Source organism: Abramis brama, assembly GCF_963993115.1.
Source record: "Abramis brama genome assembly, chromosome: 12".
Lineage (NCBI taxonomy): Eukaryota > Metazoa > Chordata > Actinopteri > Cypriniformes > Leuciscidae > Abramis > Abramis brama.
Genome location: NC_139974.1, coordinates 8,419,956 through 8,442,233, shown reverse-complemented (window position 1 = coordinate 8,442,233; position 22,278 = coordinate 8,419,956). Strand labels below are relative to the sequence as shown.

Below are 22,278 nucleotides of genomic sequence, written 5' to 3'. Positions count from 1 at the left end.
TTTATTTATTTATTCGTGCAATGTTATTTAAGTCAGCACTTCTGTTTTTAACATTAGAGCAGTTTTAGCACTTTTGTATTATAGGGATTCATAAACAAATGTATTGTGGCCTAATCCCACCTGTGAATTATTATTATTTTTTCTTATATGTACAATGTTATGATACTCAGCACTTGTGTCTTTAACATTAGTGCAGTTTTAGCACTTGTTTTAAGGATTCACAAACAAATGTACTGTGGCCTATTGCCACATTAGGGCAATGTTGATATGCTGGATATTTGTGTGGCCAATTGTACAATGTGAGTTTTAACATTTAACAACTGTTATTAAACATGTTCGCTGTTTTTTTTTTATGGCAGTCATTAAAGATAAGATTAAAACAAAGTCATTTCTGTGTGTATTTGAAAGACGTTTAACAACCTCTCATACTGTCAGTTTAATACTGCTGTATATGTTTAACTAGTAGATTAAGCTGGATCATTTTGAACACTCAAAATAAATAAATAAGAAATCAATAATTTTAAGTAGAAGTAACAATTAAATAGGGGTGGAATTATAAAATGTTTTATACTAATGAAACTAAATAAAATTGATTAAGTTCAACTAAATGTGTTAAGTAGAAGTAACATAAATAGGAGTGGAATTACTTTTTTTTTTTATACTAACGTGACTAAATAAAATTGATTAAGTTCAACTTAATGCATTTGTTTAAATGTAGATAAAATCAATTGATTGCAACCACTTACGATAATTTTTTTTTTATTTCAATGAATAATTTTTTTCAGTGTACCTGTTCCCTGTCAACAAGCTGCTGTCTGTTTGAAGAGCGGTTTCATATACTTCCACACCCTTCAGAAAAACCTGCTTTGAATGTTTTCAGGTTGACCTCTTTGGTATGCCACATTGTCACGCAAGGGTTTCTTTCAAATCATTGAATTGCTAAAAACAAAAATATTAATAAAAAGTTTAAATGTATAATTATCTGAAATAATTTTCAAATCAAGTTTTTTAAAAGTAAAAAAAAAAAAAAAAAAAAGGACAAACGTAACAATTCCTACCAAATATTAAAAATGCAGATTGTTCTTAACATCTTGACTTCTCTACTTTCATTTACATACAATATATATACAACACAAGCTATAACCATAAAACATAATTTGCATAAACATATTAATCACAACTTTGACACATTGTTAAGATGTACATTCAATCAAAAACAAAATGTGTTGACTGTGCACCTTCACAAAAGGACTAAACATTCAAAGGTTGCCTAAGCAGTGAATTTGAGGTGGTATGACAGTGAGGTATGTGCTTTAAAGACACAGTATTGCATTTTGCATATTTGCAAAAGCAGCTTGCACGACAAATTTGTTCACCTCTTGTTATTTCCCTCTGAACACCTGAATTTTGTTTTCCATGTACAGTTGCATCATGGTGTCAAATTCAAAGCTGCCACTATGTGCGCCGGTACGGATGTTATGTGAGGTATTCTCAAAGTAGTGATACCAGTTTCCATATTGGTCAGCACCAAACCCGAATGTAGAAACCTGTACAAAAAAAGAAGGCTAAAATTTCCATACAATAATAAAATTTATAAAAATGTAAAATAATAAAAATGACCTGGTCACAGATGTGCAGGGCAAATACAATAGCGAGGAAGCCAGTGGATGGATATTTGCCCCTTTTCAGCAACCATGTCTCATGGACATACTTAATGAAAGCAGGATGTAGAATCATCACCTACGAGAACAACACATGCTAATCACTATTAGGCCTTTTCACACTTGAAATAGTTTGTTCTAAACCCCAGGTAAACGGAATCCTGGGTTATCTTTATTCACGTTTCACACTGCTCATTCAATAGACTACTTGCACAACTACTTCTGCGTTCTACTTAGTACATATCGGGAGTTTCCGGTTAGAGCGTTCAGCGCACCTACATACATGAGAATGCAGATTATCAATACGTTTTATGGATGCCAATTGATTAAAACAATGAATAATGATCTATTAATTATCTTGACCCTGCTGAAATGTTCCTATAAATATATTTTCTTTCCAACAGTACATCCTGAATAATAAATAGGCTAAATATATTTATCCACTAATCTGCAGCAGTCCTATATGCTCGTCTTCTCATTAACAGTGTTTTTCTCTTACTTATATTTTAAAACCAGGCTCAAAATGAGTAAACTGTTGTGTCTTGTGCAGATGAAATTAGAAACAGAGCAGTACGATATAGTACGATTATAGTACGATATCCAGTGCTAATTTTCAACATGACTCAGTGGGAAAGGGCAAAGGCTGAAGTGGGGCAGAATGTATTTTAGCAGTTTTGTCTGAAGCCTGACACAGTTGACATGATGAGATAAAGCATGTGAACGACTCATTTATCTGCGGCCGCCAGTATAGGTCGCGTAGTCGCTGCTTTGTGTGCATGATGCCCTGTTGTCACTCTAGAGCATCACTAACCAATGACGTAATGACACAGGTACAGCCTCGCTGTATCTGTGCGTGCAACTTACACAAGTTGTGACAGCCTGGGCCGGGTTTCCCGATAACGATGTATCTTAGCTCTTAAGTATGGAAGGCGCACGGGGCCAAAAGTCTTTAAACGAAACGCGTGATTTTTTGGCCCATTCTGGTCGTGTTAAGGCGTCAGTTATGGTCACGTTACTTTAGTACGTGTAAAGACGCACAGTTTTACCATGTTAAGACGACCAATTTGAACGTGTTTCTCAAAGCGCACATTATAGCCATGTTCGAACTTGTAATATGTTTTTAAAGCAGACTTACTTTTAGATTTACCCACATTTTAATCCTTTAGTTTATTGTGGCCTTTTTTTGACTGATATATCTTAACTGCTAGAGTAAATTAATTCATGTTAATGAATTAAAGAGAGAGAGAGAGAGAGAGAGAGAGAGAAAACTTTATTCACTTAACATAATAATGTTTTTGTAATTTGGTGTTCAACCCAAAACCTTTTATTATCATATTTTTTCAGAGGTGTTGTGTAAACAAATTAAAATAAAAATCAAATAAGACAGCAGGTTAAACTGTCCCCAGAACAAGAGTAGCCTAAAGTGTCTGTTTTATCGGTAAAAGCCAATAACCAACTGGATAGAAACAAACTTCTTAGAATTAATTTTCACTTTGTGAATCACAAGTGGTGATAAATGTTTTTAAAGTCTATAAACTGTAACTGTTTTAAACACAAATTGAGACAGGGGCGGTGCCAGATAATTTTTAATGCATGTGCTGAGATCATTGAGAGGGGGAGCTGCGCAATATATATACATTTATATAGCCTCCTATTAATGAGAAACTTGGCCACTAAATATTTAATATTCAATTATTTTAATGATAACAATTAAAGTTTTAATTTTATTAAATTGAACAAGCGCAACATTCAGCATTCAATCAAATATTCTAAAAGATTTATTATTAATAATGTTATTTCAACATAATATCTCAAATATCGACATAATATGTGTGTGTGCAACAAGCAAGATGTGCATTTGTAAATCCGGTGACGCGTGTATTGATTTTTATTAATAAACGAGTATTTTCTGACAGTGTCGACTGCAAAGATGAAGCTGACGATCGCCATATATGGTGAACGCGCCTATAGAGAGAAATGCAGATAATGGATTACATAATCAGATAGTAGCCTTTTTCTGTTCGTTTAGAATTATTTCGTTTAAAGACATTTCGAGCTTTGTGTATTTGATGTATTTCTCATGTCTGTGTGTGAGGCATACACTGAGTTTCAGTTAAGTTAGGATGAGATGCGTTCCAGTTAACGTGCAATGCAAGTGACCGCGGGGGCGCCTCCATGATTATTGTCTGTTATATTGGCCTCCTATTAAATCCAGGCAATTGGTTGATGAAAAATTGATTAAAATTAAGATACAATTTATACAAAACGAAATTCACTTTAAAGAAAGATTTTCTACAAAACAAAACTTAATGAAGTGGTCAAAATCATGTCTCAATCAATCTTTCCATGTCTCTCGATATATTGCGCATTCTATCTTACTCGTGCTGTTCACTTTTTTATAAATCAACATAAATGGAAACAAAATATGAATGGAGAAATGTTCTGCTATGACTATGAGTTTGTTTGTGCTGTTCTGTCTCTGTGTGTTGTACAGTAAACATCGTCTTGGATGCTGCAGGCTGATGAGTGCTATAATGAAATTAGTACATTATATTTAAAATATGTAGGCTAATATATATTTAAAATATGTAATATGTAAAATATGCTCGACATTTACGCGTGTCCGGGCCAAGTGGATTTTTGAAGGGGCAAGTGAAAGAGAATTTTTCAGTGTTTTGAATGAATCAGTTGAGTCAAAGATTCAATGAATTCCTATTCATTTACAACTGCCTAATCCCTGAATGAATCAGCCGTTTGAATAAATGACTCACTCATTAAGTCGGTCGTCTGCCGCCTCCTACTGGCGGTTTATAATATTATTTCTATGTACAAATAATATTTCTTATTTGTATATTCAAAAAATATTTTAAATAATCTCATTACATTATTTAATGCAGTTTGACGTGTTCAAACTGAACGTGTTCAAACTTCAAATATGCGATTTATATATGTTAAAGCTGACTGAACAGTGATGAGAATACTGATTCGTACATAATTATATTTACGACACACACAAAAAAAATCAATTTTTTTCCCTGTTCAAACAAATGTTTTTACTCGGACAAGTGAATGACCGACCGAAGGACAAATGAAAAGGCTTAAATGTTGAGCCCTGGTATATATTTTATTATTATTATTCATTTATTTACCCATAAACTTGTCTTTAGGAAGCCATAAGTTACAGTGGCAAAAATAACTTTGTGAAACCTTTGGGGGTGGTGGACAGGGTTTAAATTAAGACAGGGGTATGCCTTAATCTAGTTAAACGTGCATTTCTTTTCTTTAATTCCACAGCTGATGTGTGCAGTTTTTTATTGCTTACATTAAAATAATTGTCTCTTGTTTTGTTTTTAAATTGCAGTCTTTTTCTTCTGCCATTCATGCTTATCAGTGCTGTGCAATCTTAAGCTTTTCTTAGTTCAGCTGCACACAGTCTGAAAAGTTTTTTTTGGCAGTTTGCTAAAATAAAAGAGCCATTGTTTAAGCTGTTGACTTTTCTACCCTGAGAAAGAACGTTAAACGAACAACTTAAAAGGGCATGACAAATCATGACATAAGACTGACATCACTCACAACGTACCAATGCATTATCCCTCATGAACAAATAGAACGTCTGATGTTTGCATACCTGCATACCAGTATACCATTACAACATCCTTCATGAATAAACATGACGTCTGATGTTTGTATACGTATATACCAACGAACCATCGCGTCACATATGCAAATATAGTCTCAAATACAGCAATTTCATTGGCTGCTGTGCGTATTGTCGCGTTAACGCGGACAAACGGTGCGTGTTGACCCGGCCGAAAATCACGCGTTTCGTTTAAAGACTTTTGTCCCCGTTCGCCTTCCATACTTAAGAGTGCTTTCTACGTGCAAAGTTACGAACGCTCGCAGCAATTCCACGAGCTTTTCCCAAAAATGCACTTAACATGAACGCGCGAGAACGCGCTCTACGTGCTACTTAAGAGTCGCTGTCCATTCGTGAAGTGCTGAAACATAACCTTATATGGAATCGCATTCTGAACGTTTAACCTAATAATTGTCATCTGTTGTGGATTAGCAATCAAGACAAGTCTATATAAAGCACCTACAGGCGGAGGCACTGACAAAATGGCTGAAAAACAAAACAAAACACACGAAAAGATACCTTTCAAAAAGATGAAATTAATGTCCTTTTAGAGGAGATAGAGCGAAACAAAGATGCAATTTTTAACAGATTTAAAGGATTTCTTTTATTTATTTTTTTGTTCATTCATTTAATTTTGATTAAAATTATTAGATTAAATTATTTATATTTTTTTTGTTTTGTTTTCTGACCTTTTTAATTATTTGATTTATACATTAATTTAACCAACAACAAAAAAGAGTAATAAAGTGTACAATAAAGTACAATCAAAACCTTATATTATAAATCACATACATTTGAATAAAGTTAAAGGTGTAATCTGCCGGTTGTCCTGCAGGTGTCCTCATAAATCTGTCTTCTTACGATGCACTTGGGGATGTACGATTACTCCAGAGCACTCGTAGATCTACGAAGATTTTCAAGTGCTACTTAAATCAAATCAAATCATCAAATCAAGTATATTTGTATAGCGCTTTTCACAATACAGATTGTATCAAAGCAGCTTCACAGTATTAAATTAAAATAAAATAATACAACAAGGTTTGTTTCTAGTGGAATTTATTGATTGATAGAATACAATTAAATATCCCCAAAATATCCCCAACTGAGCAAGCCAAAGGCAACAGTGGCAAGGAACCGAAAAAACTCCATCAAGTGACCTAATGGTGTCCTAAAACTCCATCAGGTGACCTAATGGAGAAAAAAAAAAAACCTTGGGAGAACCCAGGCTCAGTCGGGGCCAGTTCTCCTCTGGCATTTATGAACTAGAGGCCGGACTGTAGTTTGAACTGTAAGATTAACAATATTATATGAATGCCTGGCCGAAAAGGCATTCATATTATATGAATGCCTGGCGTCTTTAATCTAGTTTTAAACTGGGAGAGCGAGTCCGAGCAACGAACAGTAGGCTGTCAGGAAGACTATTCCAGAGTTTCAGAGCCAAATGTGAAAATGCTCTCCCTCCTTTGGTTGATCTGGATATCCTAGATATGACCAAAAGCCTCGAATTTATTGATCTTAAAGAGCGCGATGGATTATAGGGCGATAGAAGATCCGTTAAATAGACTGGAGCTAAACCGTTTAGGGCTTTATAAGTCAGTAGCAATACCTTATAATTAATACGGAACTTTATAGGTAGCCAATGTAGTGATGATAAAATCGGTGTTATATGATCATATTTTCTTGATCTAGTAAGAACTCTAGCGGCTGCATTTTGGACTAACTGTAGCTTGTTTATTGAGGATGCAGGACAACCGGCTAATAAAGCATTACAGTAATCTAGTCTCGAGGTCATGAATGCATGAACTAACTTTTCTGCATCAGAAACTGATAGCATATTACGTAGCTTAGCAATGTTTCTAAGGTGGAAAAAGGCTGTTTTTGTAACATACGAAATATGATTTTCAAAAGACAGGTTACAATCGAGTATAACACCCAGGTCTTTTACTGTAGAGGATAAAGTAACAGGACATCCTACGATGTCAAAGTTGTATTGTGAGAGGTTCTGTGGGCGGTTTTTTGAACCGATAAGTATTACCTCTGTCTTGTCTGGATTTAATAAAAGAAAATTACGCGTCATCCAATCTTTTATATCTTTAACACACTCTGTCAATTTGGATAATTTAGCGTTTTCATCTGGCCGTGATGAAATATATATTTGAGTGTCATCAGCATAACAATGGAAACTAATTCCATGTTTCCTTATAATATTTCCAAGTGGCATCATATATATTGAGAATAATAGAGGGCCTAACACAGATCCCTGCGGCACTCCATAGTTTACTGGAGTTATGATCGATTTTTCTCCATTTAAATAGACAAAATGGTAGCGGTCAGATAAGTATGATCTAAACCAGCTTAATGCTTGTCCTTGAACACCAGTATAATTTTGTAGTCGATCTAAGAGTATTGTGTGATCTATAGTATCGAACGCAGCACTTAGATCAAGTAAAACTAGTATTGAGATACAGCCTTGGTCAGAAGCTAAAAGTAAATCATTTGTGATTTTAACGAGCGCAGTTTCAGTGCTATGATGCGGTCTGAATCCAGACTGAAACTTTTCATAGATATCATTTTCTTGCAAGAAAGAGCCCAGTTGAGTGGACACAACTTTTTCTAGTATTTTAGACATAAATGGAAGATTTGAAATGGGTCTATAATTTGCTAGATTATTATGATCTAATTGTGGTTTCTTAATGAGAGGTTTTATAACTGCCAGTTTAAATGTTCTTGGAACATGACCTAAAGATAAAGATGAGTTAATAATATTGAGGAGAGGCTTAAGCTACGATGCTTTTGGGAAACAGACCGTAATATTAAGATCAGTCGTACGATCGTTTTTACGATCAACTTAGGCTTACGATGCTTTTGGGAAACGCAGCCCTGGTCGGTAGATCACTTCGTAATTGAAACAGCAAGTGTGCAGCCCAGTGCACGATATGCATTCCTGCGCAGTCTCCATCTTTAGTGGTGAGTAGAGTGGTTAATGCCTGATGGTCTGTACGCAATTTGAACGTCCAACCCCACAAGGATGTCCTCCATTTCTCGACAGCCCAAACGCAGGCTTCCTTTTCTACCATCAAATATTTGCGTTTGGCCGGAGAGTTATCAGGGTGTATGCGTGAGAAAACGGCCCCGAGGCCATAATCAGATGCGTCAGTTGAGATGAGTGTAGGCAGATCAGGGTTAGAAAGGGCCAAAACAGGACTATCAACTAATAACTGTTTGACTTCAGAAAAGCTGATATTTGCTTCTTCCGACCAGAAGAACTCTGCATCCTTCCGCAAACAGGCATGTAATGGCTCAACCACAGAGGTGAAATTCTGAATAAATTTACTGTACCAAGACAGCAAGCCGAGGAAAGCGTGCAACTTTACAGCATCCGTTGAAGCCGGGGCCTGTAGAATTGCAGACAGCTGTTGCTTGTCAGGCTTGATACCCTGCGCTGTGAATTTGTGACCCAGGAATTGTAAGCTGGTTTGTTTGAAGTGACATTTTGCTGCATTAATTTGAAGTCCTGTATCCTGCAGGCGTTGCAGAACGGCTTTCAGCAAGCGTTCTAGCTCCTCAGCAGTGCATCCCCATATAATAATGTCATCCAAGTAATTTGACACGTTCAGTAAATCATCTAAGATAATGGCCATCATCTTTTGAAACGCTGATGGCGACAAGGCCAACCCGTGCAGGACCAACAGAAACGGAACAATCCCTTGTGCGTGATTAAAGCAGTTAAGTCTCTGATGTCAGAGTGTAACATGACCTAATAGTACACACTTTGAAGATCAATATTTGAGAATAATGTAGCCCCATGCGGACCCTTGTCAATTATGTGAACTGACATCCCTAGTCTAAACCAGTTTTGTGAAAACCTGAAACAAATAAGCTTCGCTCCCCTAAATTCCAAAAATTATTTGACGTGGCTCAAGTTGGTATGTTAAGTCAGTCTCCCCTATGGTCTCCTTTATCCAGATGACAAAACAATGCAGTTCAGATTCTACAGTGAACCTTCCGAATTTCGCATGAACGACACAATAATCTGAGCTCAACAGCATGTTAAAAATGTCAAAACATCACTCACCTTATGTCTGTTGGCATTTATGCTCGGCCTGACTTTTTGGTAAGTTCTAAAGACAAGAAAAAAGGCAAAATGACATACAAGAAATAATAAGGTACCATTAAAACATGATGAATTTGTTGGTTATCTTTTGCTGTCCTGGTACAACATATCAAATAAATATAATATTCACATCCAGATTCCTTTATTTTATACCCATAGGTAAATCAGGTTTCAATGAGCCTGAGCAACAAGGTCTAAGAACAAGTTCAGGCTGTTTCTCATACATATCATAGACAATACAATAGACAACACTATAAAAACAACACTAACCACTAAAACATTATAATAAACCCATTACTTCATCTTATACTATTCATATGATTAATCACTAAAGGGACAAAGCTGTTCTTATACAGTTTTGTTGTACACTGCGGTACTCTAAACCGTCAATTAGATGGAAGGTGCTGGAACTCACAATGCAGGGGATGATGCCTGTCACTTAAAATTTAAACACCCGTTCGCTGTACCTGCCTGGCATACAGTGAAGCAGGGTTAAGTAGCGGCTCCCCAGTCAACCTATTGCAACCTATTGACCATTTTACACTTTGGTTAATAGAGGTCCAGCTCTTTAAAGATAAATTCCCGTACCAGGACACCAAAAGAAAAATGTACCAAATTGATTTGATAAAAGTACGATAAAACAGAATCAACAGTGTTTTGTCATTTTGAAGTTTCCCAATAAAAGAACAAACGTTGATGCCCCTTTTTACACACAGCTTCACAGTTGGCTTCAAAACTCAACTTCAAATCAATGATTGTCCCCAATTATTTGTAAGATTGCACACCCTCCAGTGGAAGGGTACCTAAAAAGTGGTACGGTACGGTTCGGCATTTTGGTACCATTCACAACTTTTGATAGTGGAAACGCAAATAAATGCGTACCGTTCCGTACCGTACTGCTCAGTGGAAACGAGGCATAAAAGGTGGAGCTAGACTCACTGCAGGACGTTGATTGGTTGACAGAGAATCGTCACTTGCGCGTGCTACAAGGGGAATGACAACATAAGAAGCGCCATTTTTTAATATACAGTTTAATATAATACTACTGTTACTGTATCACGAAATGTAATTTTAAGAGTTTTTCAGGCGAGAATGTAGTTGTTTAAAGCTCAAATCTGTGGTTTATTTATAAAGATGATTTTTTTTTTCCCGGTTGTGAGATCCATGCGTTCAGCGGGGCTCGGCGCTCATGTTTCCCGGCTGGATGAGCCTTTCCTCGGCTAATCTTCTGACGTTCGTCGCTTACTCCGACGGTAGTGGTTAAACATGAGATATAATTCGTCTTGTGTAGACCTAACGGGCGATCTTTGCTCTCGTGAATATATAATGAGTTCCCTGTCAATCGTTTTGGCTGAGGGCTAAGTTTAGTTTCATATTAACATTATAGGCTATTTATATTTAACTTTACTTGTAATGTTAGACTAGAGCGCTGCATTTGGATATTTGACTGAATTGTTTGCTTTATTTCTTATTGTATAGCTTCTTGTACCTTTTACTTAAACTTTTATATAGGCTATTATTGATAAAACTGAAATTTTACAAAAAGAAATATGGTTTCTTGTCATTTTTTTATTACAAGATTATCACTGATGTTTATTGCAACATTTGTACAAACGCATATATTGCCTGGAATATGTTTTTTTTTTTTTTTTTATTTAAACGAAAAGAGGTAACGTTAGGGTTGTGTTTTAAATTTCGTTTTGTTATAAATAGAATAACGTATAACGGGCAGTGAATAATGAATATGCGTTCCGCATGAACCACATTTGTGTCCCTATAATGTTTAATTTATTTAAATGAAAACGAAAAGAGGCAGAGTGGTGTTTTATAACATATTTCGTTTTATTGTTGCTTAAAATGTTCATACAGAGCAAGTTAACAGAGATAACCGGAGTAGCAGAGCGAGCTGAGTGACGCTTTTAAAAACGCTCTGTACCATTTGCATGTAGGAGTCGCACATGGCAAGTACAAACTTTGCGTACTTGATATTGAGAAAAGCCTAATGTCGGCGCTTGTCTTCTTGTGACAAACATGTCGAGGAGCAAGAACAAGATCTGCTGCATGTCATCCATTGTAGCATGTTCTACATGCTCTATGTTCTTCTTCGCGCGAAAATGACGTTGATCGAAACACCACGCCTATCAAGTAAGGGTACTGTTGGCAGTGGAAACGCTAGCCAGATCATGGTTAACAGACCCGAACCGTACCGTACTGTCCCGTACCGTACCGTACTGCTCAGTGGAAACGAGGCATTATAGAAACCTTCTTTCGAACCATATCCTTGGTCTTCAATACATGCAAATGAGGGTTAGGTTAGATAGTTCTAACCTTATCCCCAACTCTAACTCTGAATTTGTCATTTCTGCACCAATAGCAGCATTACAATTGCAAAAATAATGACAAGGTTTTCAAACAAGGCCTAAAAACTGCCATTGTTCAAATTAAGGAGGTTTATAATACTTGAAGAAAGCTATATGTTAGCATTCCATGGGTTCCCACACCAGTCAAGCCACTGCCAAAGAGATGAATGGGAATGCTAAAGATGATGGTGGTGCATAAATTACACACACCAATTTTAACTACAGCTACCATCAGTGAGAAACAAAAGATCGATTAAATGTCAGTCAAGTGCCAAACTCAACCCAAAGCCAAATTATGATTGGTTGACATAAATGTTGTTCCAGGACCAGCAAGGTTGTAGATCCAAGAACATGTCGTACTTCACTTTTGGGGTATCAATACAAGTAGAACCTTTTGTGAAATTGAAAGTTTCCATGAATGTTCTTAATGGAACCATAGATTCCAACAAAGAACCTTTATCTGTAAGAGTGTATCAGCCATTTGAGATTGAGAAACATTGCTCAATTATCTGTTTCTCACCTTGTGATGTTCTTAGTGGTGAAGGCACTGATGAGCCACTCCATATCCAGAATCTTGAATGGGGAAAGCACCAGGTAAGTTGATTTGTCCACGTCTACAGCGCTCTCAGGATAGATAATCCGGTGAGTGGCCTTAAAACCCACATCCTTCTCATAACCTTTTGTTGGGCCCTTATTTATCCTGGCTTAACAAAGCAAGACTGAGTCAAGAACCATGTGAAAGATCATCATGTAAAAACAAAATGGCATCGTCAACCCAATTTAAATGCATTTAAATGGTGGGGGTTTTTTAGCTTATGAAGAGAAGCTTTACTGGGCGAAGAATGACAGCAGACTGCAAAGCTTACAAAGTTTATGGCTAAAAGTGACACCGAACAAATACACAGTTTTGATCATGTCTTGGAAATCAAGAGGTGAAGAGTCTCACAAAAACAGTCAAACAAATTAGGTTATATATCATTTTTTACCTAATGACAAAGTCATGATGATCTATGAGATGTCCATAATGGGATCCTTTAAGGTTCCCTGAGTTTCCTACCACAGCACAAGTCCTGCAGCGTTTTGGACTAGCATCTAAGTATTGTGTTTTATCTGGGAAGAGAGAAAACATCTTCTCCACCACTACTGTGTAGTTCCTTTTGATCTTATCTTTCTGAAGGCCCTGAAATGTCATGCAAAATAGACTTCAATGTAAGAGGTTTTAGTATTTTGAGGTTCACAGAAAAACTAGTAATCAACAAATGTTGACACACTTGCACTGAACTTCTGTTCCAAAACCTAGTGAGCTGAAGAGCATGAGAAACTTTACTTAAATTAATTCAATAGAATTTGCAGTGAACATGTTGGGAATGACATGATATACTATAGTAATAGATAGTAAGAATAAAAATACATAGCACACGCAAATATGGGGTAAACAGTAAACTTAATGACTAACAAAACGGATTAATCCACCATCTTGCATGGATTTCTTTCATTGAGCTCATCATAATGCATTCTGGGACATCTTATGCAATAATGTGAGCAAAAAAATGTATCAGAAGGGAACATAATCATGCTGCCCATGTTTTGGAACAACTTTGTTGTGAGCACAACTGTGCCGTCTTAAAATGCTGCCTACATAGCATCCCGCCAGCTTTTGGAAAAGATTCAATGTCATTTTACAGTTATTTAATTCATCACTGCGCAAGGCTTAAAGAAATGTAAGATCAATACCTTCCAATACTCAAAGATATCTTCACTGAGCACGTAATTTTCCCGGGTGAGCAGTGGTTGAATAGAGAGATCATAGAGTTCATTGAACCAAGCACTGTGAGTCTGCTCTCTGACACAGTCTTTACATGCACATATGCCTGTAGAGAACTCATCCCCGGGGGGTTGGAACACCAGGAGCATGCAGATTATGATCACACATATGACAGCTGTCATATAGGACCACCTATGATGCATTAACATGCCCATCGTTGCTCCTCTACTCTCCTGATGAAAAAAAAAGTTATTTTTGTGGGTTGCATAGCATAGCAGGGCTTGCAAAATATCAAAATCCCTGGTGGGCCTTCGGGCAGACACTCATATTTTGGTGCTCTGAAATTAATTTAATTAACCCTAACCCGAAAAAAACAACAACCTTTTTTTATGTAGAAAAATGGATAGGAGTCGAAAGCATTAATAAAAAAATAAAAAAAAAGTGTCAGCGATTTTCTCCACTGCCCATGCAATCTCAGGCTGCATCTGAAATCGCATACTTTCATACTGTATAGTAGGCAGAAAACAGTATGTGACAAAAGAAGTGTGTCCAAATGTACAGTACTCGTAAAAGAGTAGGCAAAAAATACCTGGATGACCTACTTCCGGGCAAGATTTTGAAGTGTGCATACGATGGACACTTTACTATGAGGCCATGGGAGAGGATTTGTGAATAGCAGTGAAGCGTACAGAACTGACACCAGTATAGGTCACGTGATGACGAGAGCATGGCGAATGTAGTATTTCCAGATTACATTCATACTACACACACTCATACTATATAGAACATACTTTTTTAGGGGATGTGAAATAATTACTTCTTCAAAATAAGTACCTAATCAAAGAGAGTATGCGATTTCGGATGCAGCCTCAATCACTAAGCAACAGTAAATTAAGTAAAATTACAAGGAGTGGCAGCAGCACCAATTGTCTTTCCCAAACATCAGAAGAATAGAAGGAGAGGTGGATGCAGACGGAAGAAGAGAAGTAAACACAACTAAAGATGTGCAGATTAACGTTACCTGAATCCGCTGTTAAAAACCCGAACATATGATTTTCTCTGATTTAGGCTTGATATCAGCACCCGACCCACACCACACAAGTTCTTCTTTGGCAAAATAACATTTCCTTAATAGCCTAAACACAATCTTACATCGTCACTGTTTCCCCTCACTGCAACATTAAATACGCTCCGCAAAAAGCAAAGGCTGGATATAGGCTTTAATAATTTATTGTCATATGCAACACTTTACATATCACACTTGATTGATCCTGGTTAACCATTTCAGTAAAATGCTCCCACATATGGTACGTTTCTTTCTTTCCTTCCTTTGTGTTCTGTTTTTAATCCTCTTTTTTGAAATTGTAAGATTTCCATCCATTGCTGCTTAAACAAGTGGACCCTGCAACTGCATAGCTTGAGAGTCTGCAAATTAGTGCCTGACGAAAAATTATGCTTTAAACGCATTAATATTTCCATCATTATGTTGGAAAACACTTTTATCCGAAAAAATTCTGCTAAGCTTGTGTATGTTTTTAGTTAAAGCTGTTAAGTTATTAAGCAACATCTAAGGATTTTTTTCCTTTGTGTTTTACATAATGACCACTAGTAGGAGGTGCTCCAGGCATATGCTTTCCTTGATTGGTTTTCCCTGAAGAGATTGCCCCTGTCCCAAATGGCACACAATGGCTGGATCCCAAATGGCACACTCCGGCCTTGTGGACCTCCTTCGAGTTCACACTTGGTGACATCAGGAAGTGCAGACCTAAGGGCCGCTAGCCTCGAGGGAACGCAAGAGTGTATTTTAGGACAGGCTTGATGACATCATGCCACCGAAAGTCAAACAGCCACGAAACTCCTCATTTATCTGATTGGGCGGTCATAATGATTCCTGGGTAGGCAACTCGTGTGGAGGGTGCGAAAGTGCGGGCTTCGCCGAAGTCCGCATCGAGGGCACAAAGGCAGCGCTCGCGAGCACACTTCTGAGTGCTGAAATGTCGAATGGGACACCCTACGGACTCGTACACCTGGCGAGCATGCACAATTTAAGGCCACGAGACCGCGAGTCCACATGAAGTGTGCCATTTGGGATCCAGCCTTCATATGCACTTTCGGTCTTGTGGACTTACAATGGCTGACGTATGCGTGTGTCCGTTAAGTCCATGAGACCATATGTCCCATTTTGTCATTTCAGATTTCAGAAGGGTGCTCGTGAGTGCCCCCTTTGCGGTCGATGTGCACCCTCGATGCGCACTTTTGCCGACCCTGCACTGATGTGAGCTCTACAGCAGACTTCTTTCCAACAGTCAAAGTGTCATTACGTCACGAAAGTGCGGACTCAGAGGAAGACCGCGAGCGTTTAGGGTGCCATTTGGGACAGGGCCAAAGTAGACGTTGTTATTGAAAACTAAAAGAAAAGAGTGACGCACGTTCATTTCGTTTTACCGTGAAATGAGAGTTTTACCGTGAAATGAGAGACCCACCCGCAATTAATGGGAATGATTTTGTGATGCATTTTGGTAGCCCTACTGGAGCCCCGGAACGTCTGGCTACTTTGGGCTTTTATCTTTTACCTTGCAAAATTGGTAGCCTGACTGTAGTACACAATTTAATACAATAAAATACACTATAGTAAACGAATTTTGCAAGTCCTGCATATTGTCATACTGTGGTTCTCTCAGGAATAGACAAGACTCCGATCAACTCGACTCCGAACTCTCTGGAGTCAAGTCAAGTCAAGTCAAGTCACCTTCATTTATATAGCGCTTTTAACAATATGGATTGTTTCAAAGCAGCTTTACAGTGATAATAGGAAATTACCGTAACAGATTGTTTATGCTTTACAACAGCTCTAGGATAAAGTTATTGTCCAGCTAAAGTTAGTTTCGATTGATTGATTTGATTGATTGATTGATTGATTGATTGATTGATTGATTGATTCACTTCCATTGCGACCACTCTGGAACAAGCTGACAGGCGGGGAAAACACACATTAACACAACGGAAACCAAACAAAGACTGAAAGCAAGGGTGCATCATAAATAGCATACATAAATGAGATAATTAATCAGACACAGCTGGGACAAATTAACTCATAATGACAGTAACCATAGAAACAAAGGAGTGGCGGGAAACAGAACAAATGAACACAGAAACTGATAAAAAACAAAAAAAAAGTCCACACACAAACTGAAACGTGACACCCATGGTAAAAGATAAAAGCCCAACACGACACAAAACATTAAGCAATCATCACTGTGCTCTTAGGCCAACTTGCCAATCACCACTGTTTAAGTTGTGGAATTGTCATTCCTTTAAATAGCTGAGCTATAACTACAGATTCACCAATCTGCTTTATAATAAGCATTTGTCTATATGCATCCAGACAATATCACAGAATGACACTCATTTGTGTAATAAATTAATTTATTGTTTAATGACAATTTAATATTTTAATGATCGTGTAATATTTTTTGTTTTATAACCGTGTTATTAAAGTAATTGTACTCTCGACGCCGCTATTAGTCCTAGTTAAGGGTTTGAGTCCAAAATAACGCAGCCGCTCGTTACTGCACCAAATGTACGCATAAGTTTGAGACAAATCAAAGTCAGGTGAAGTTAGATACTTAGGTAAAGTTGGTTTTATATTCGATATTCGCACATTCGCGGACTTCCGCGTTCAATAACTCGTGAACTAAACGTTGTTGCTACAGAAAACACCGATCACATATAACTACAGATAAAACACCAGAAGCTACAACATAATTTTCCTCAAAACGATCTTTCCTTCGCACTGGACAAAATACATTATCTCTATGCGCAGGCTGCTAAGAAGGGACCATCTGCAAAGTGCAAACCCGAAGGAAAGCATTTTGAGGAAGATTTAAATATTAAAACAATGTTATTTGTGTAGTAACAATATTCAGCTCACGAGATATTGAACGCGGAACTCCGCGAATATGCAAATATAAAACCAACTTTACCCAAGTTGCAGACTTTATCATATAGGACGGTCCTCAGTACCGCATACGTGGACAGCACCATGAACATAGTCAAGTAAAAAAAAGTTGCCAACCAGGGTAAAAATAGTTTCAGGTTTGATATTTGCTGCCTATTCACCTAGACTGCTTTAGTGTACTTTTGTGTAGGCTACTGTACATACAGTACGCAAATGTTTTATGTAAAAGTTACAGTAATTCACCAAAGGATTTTTTTCATGTTCCAAAGGTAGTGCTTTCCTATTGACCAGACTGACTTACTACAGGTGGAATTTTGACAATACCTCCTTTACTGTACAATAAACAAATAAGTTTAAGAAAAAATTACAGTAATTCACCTAAAGTATTTTTTCCTGTTCCAAAGGGTGTAGTGCTTTCCTGGTGACCACACTGACTTACTACAGGTGAAATTTTTACTTACTCCCTTACTGTAAGTATAGTACAAACATATTATTATTAAAAAAAATACTGTAATTTCTCCTTTTTTTATGTTCCAATTGTTATAGTATGTTCCTAGTGATCACTCAATTAACTTTGATAAATGTATTAGGTAAAAGTATGTATTAGAACTGCTGTTCCTTGTACAACACAATTCTTTCATTGATTAAAAAAATGCAGATATTTTAGGTTAATCATATTTTCAACGTTATAAATAAGCAACACCCTTATTGTAATGATTCAAGTTAAGTTTTTGTTATGAAGTCCTGAAGAAGTGGATTCTGGAACACACTGCTGCTTCAATGTATATCTAATGAGTGATTATAATCAAGGTATTAATCAAAAGTTTTCCTTCTATTTATCAAATGAGTTGAATGACTTCTCTAGGCTTATGAGATTTTACTTTGTTATAGAAATTACCAGTGTAATTATCGAAAATGTTATTTCATGTATCCTTTAAATGTCTGTATTTGATATCTGAGGTGTAACGTAAGGGTCTGGCCCATGCCAGGAATGCAGTAACAGTGCTTGCTCATTTAGCCTGGCTTCCAGAGATGAAATATGGACTTCTTTAACAGGTGTCACTACATCCATCTGCTTTTCTAGGCTACCCTGATAGCAATGGTCTCAGGAGTCATTGAAACCTATAGTTGAGAGACCATTTCTTAGTTAAAGTCTTTACTTTACAGTTAGATTTAAAGTATCCTCTCCTTGAGAGAAAGAACATGTTATCTTTATGTTTTGAGAAGACTCTCCTCCTCACCAAATCCAATCTTGAAGAAACTGTGTCTGTGTGTGTTAGTATTCTTGGTTACAGGTTAAGGAACAAGTGGAAATATAGCTGCAAGCAGCGAAACGGGGCCAAGCCCCTGAAGCAGCAGCAAGAGCAGGAATAGTAAAACAGCAGAAATTGAAGAAAAAAGAGCTGGTTTAAAAGTATAGGTGAAAATGAACTCAAAATGAACAGAAGTTCAGATGAGAATGAACATAGAATGAACAAGACATACATTAATCCAAGAGGAAGAAAGATTAGTACAACGTTGAATAATAAAGGAATCGACATGACACAACATTACACACAATTTTTTCTAAATCATGCCACGTGGGGCTCGAACCCATTATCTCTGGGTCAGATACTTGTCACTCATATCATTGCACCACTGGGAAGTTGCATTTTTGGCAAGATGAAGAAGGTCCAATAGTTCAAGTGAGAAGCAATTCAAAATGAATAATTTTTGTATAAATTTGCTGCATGTTGTATTTATCGAGTTCGTTCACATATAGGCACCATGTCTGGAACAGAAGCAACTTTTCCACCACTTAAGGCCACAATACCTCTTGCGATCTGGGAATGTGCCACACAGCATTCAAACCCACAACCGGAATGGTTCATGGTTCATGCTAACCAATTAGCATGCTAAGCTAACTACCATAAGACAACAAATACAGGTCAAATTTGGAGAAAAATATATCGGGAACGGTAGCAAAAATCAAAAATCTGTTCAGTCACTTCTGTGTGGCTCGGTCCAAAGATCATCTGAGCCAATTTTCGTAAAAATTGAACAAAATTTGAATGAGGAGTAGCACAAAAAATTGAACACTGTACTTTTCAAAATGGCCACTACTGTAATGGGCAGAGTCTTATTGTAAGATATTGATTGTGATTACCATAATGAGTGGAATCAGGTGTACTAAGTTTCATTTTACATCTATTTACATTCACATCTACATCAAAGGGTTCAAAAGCTATAACCCTTTTAATGTGGAATTTTTGAACTGGTGGTGGCGCTATAGAGTTGGTCCTACAGACTCAAAAATTGGTCCAATTACTATTCATTACAATCACTACAAGTGTGGAAGGTCACGACGTGCTTAAATTCAGGGTCCGAATGTCAGCCGCATAATTGATGGAGATATGCTTCAGTCTATCTATGTGTAGAAAAAGTGTGATTATTTATTAGCCAATCAGAATCATTCAACCTGAAGCAATGACAAAGCTTAGACCTTGGTGAAGGGTATAATTGCTGTGATTTTTGCAAATGTAAGGGGAAGCGGCCTACTTTTGATCACTGGAGTAATCACTGCTTGTGATTCTTGAAGCTGACTTCTGCTAAATTAAATTAATTACAACTTTTATGTATAATCCCAGTGGTATTCCATGAACAATTAGAAAGATAATAGAAATAAAACAGTGCACTGTACAGTATCTTGAATGCCTCCATGATCTTGCTGTTCATTATCTGTCAGATTTGCTGCACCAATGCGTACAGGTTCAGTCACTATTGTTAATAATAATGTAGCCCCTATTAATGTACTACAACCTACAAAAAAAAAAAAAATTACAGTATTATATTATTATGTAAAACAGTATTATTAGGTATTGTCAAAATTTCACCTGTAGTAAGTCAGTCTGGTCACTAGGAAAGCACTACAGCCTTTGGAACATGAAAAAATACTTTAGGTGAATTACAGTAATTTTTTTATAAACATATTTGATTATTGTACGTACAGTATAGGAGGTATTGTCAAAATTTCACCTGTAGAAAGTCAGTCTGGTCATTAGGAAAGCACTACAGCCTTTGGAACATGAAAAAATACTTTAGGTGAATTACAGTAATTTTTTCATAAACTTATTTGATAATTGTACGTACAGTAAGGGAGTTATAGTCAAAATTTCACCTGTAGTAAGTCAGTCTGGTCATTAGGAAAGTACTACAACCTTTGGGATATATATATAAAAAAAAACACAAAGTGATTTACAGTTTATTTCATATACATATGTAATAAACATATGTAATAATATGCTCATTACATAAACATATTTGATAATTGTACAGTAAGGAAGGTATTGTCAAAATTTCACCTGTAGTAAGTCAGTGTGGTCACTAGGAAAGCACAACACCCTTTGGAACACGAAAAAATACTTAGGGTGAATTACAGTAATTTTTTTTAAAAACATATTTGTCAACTGTACGTACAGTAAGGGACTTTTTGTCGAAATTTCACCTGTAGTAAGTCAGTCTGGTCTGTAGGAAAACACTACACCCTTTGGAACACGAAAAAAAAATACTTAGGGTGAATTACAGTATTTTTAAAAAAAACATATTTGTCAACTGTACGTACAGTAAGGGAGTTTTTTGTCAAAATTTCACCTGTAGTAAGTCAGTGTGGTCACTAGGAACATGCTACAACCTTCGGATAGTAAAAAATCCCTTTGGTGAATTAATGTATTTTTATTCTAAAAATATTTATGTACATTATGTACAGTGAGGCAGGTTTCCTAAATACAATCATTATAATGCACTTTTTATTGTTGCTAAAGTACAATCAATAGCATTAGAACACATAATGTGAGAGATATTTGCTGGTACATCTGTACTTTGCAAAAATGTAGTTGTCTGTTTGCACACAATGAAAAAAAAAAAAAAGAACTTTTTAGACGGTCCCTATCTTCTTTACCACACACATTGAATGTTCAGTGAACAGTCGCAACTTTGTATGCCATTAAAACAATATTTGCCCATTTTGATCGATTGTGGAGAGTGTTGTAGTTCACCATCTTTGTCCTAAAGATCATGTAGCTGCTTTTATTTTGCAAAAATGTGCTTTATAGCGCTTGTTATTGAGACTGTGAATGTGCGAATATAAAACCAACTTTACCTAAGTTGATAGATACACTTCATCTCATCCATCTGCTTTTACCACAACAATAAAGGAACAAATATGTACTGTTTGGCCAAACAAGGCGCAATTATGTGGTTTTACTTGTTTGAAAGGAACACAAACGCGATTCAAACATACCTGCTGAAAGGAGAGTCCCGTTGAGTTGTCGCATCTGCTGTTTCTAAGCCCAGGGTGGCTGGAGAGAGCCCCACCTAAAGTTCCTCTGAACTGACCTTTGCTCCTGAGTCATTTGCATTGCTGTTTCATAGATAAAACAGCTATTTTTACACGTTGCACGCCTGTGCAAATCTGTTTATTGGAGCACAACCCTTAATTGTGTAATTCAGAAAAGTGGATCCTGAAAACTGTGGTTATTAAAACCATGCATCACAAGAAGTGTATACTGACTGAGATTGTCAAAACATTTCATTAGGTTTACTGAAAACATGTTACAATGTTTACCATGACTGGTAGGCTACTGTGTTTTTTATAAGGGCTGGGTTTTCATGATTTTATTCTTTCGATTCTTTTCGATTTCGATTTCGATTCATTGTCTTGCAATTCGATTCAATATGGATTTATTTTGGATATAAATCAGATACATGTTAATTTTTCTCAAAAATCTCTCTCAACTCATTTATT

General features: G+C 36.7%; 1 protein-coding gene across 1 annotated transcript; it reads right to left on the bottom strand.

Moving 5' to 3' along the window:
* Positions 1–765: 765 nt before the first annotated feature.
* st3gal1l2 (ST3 beta-galactoside alpha-2,3-sialyltransferase 1, like 2) lies at positions 766–21,813 on the bottom strand. The gene is made up of 7 exons (XM_084130036.1): positions 21,775–21,813; positions 13,507–13,770; positions 12,759–12,952; positions 12,293–12,472; positions 9,374–9,419; positions 1,621–1,740; positions 766–1,547 (listed from the first exon to the last, which is right to left on the bottom strand). Exons 2-7 carry the CDS (start codon positions 13,750–13,752, stop codon positions 1,383–1,385), a joined length of 951 nt encoding a protein of 316 aa, XP_083986162.1. The 5' UTR covers positions 13,753–13,770; positions 21,775–21,813; the 3' UTR covers positions 766–1,382.
* Between the last annotated feature and the right edge of the window lie 465 nt (positions 21,814–22,278).

Excerpts from the sequence above, each read along its gene's own strand:
- st3gal1l2 (XM_084130036.1), bottom strand. The coding sequence starts at position 13,752 with ATGGGCATGTTAATGCATCATAGGTGGTCCTATATGACAGCTGTCATA. Across the intron at positions 12,473-12,758 it reads CATCATGACTTTGTCATTAG|GATAAATAAGGGCCCAACAA; the intron begins GTAAAAAATGAT and ends TTGTTAAGCCAG. Across the intron at positions 1,548-1,620 it reads CCCTGCACATCTGTGACCAG|GTTTCTACATTCGGGTTTGG; the intron begins GTCATTTTTATT and ends TTTTTTGTACAG.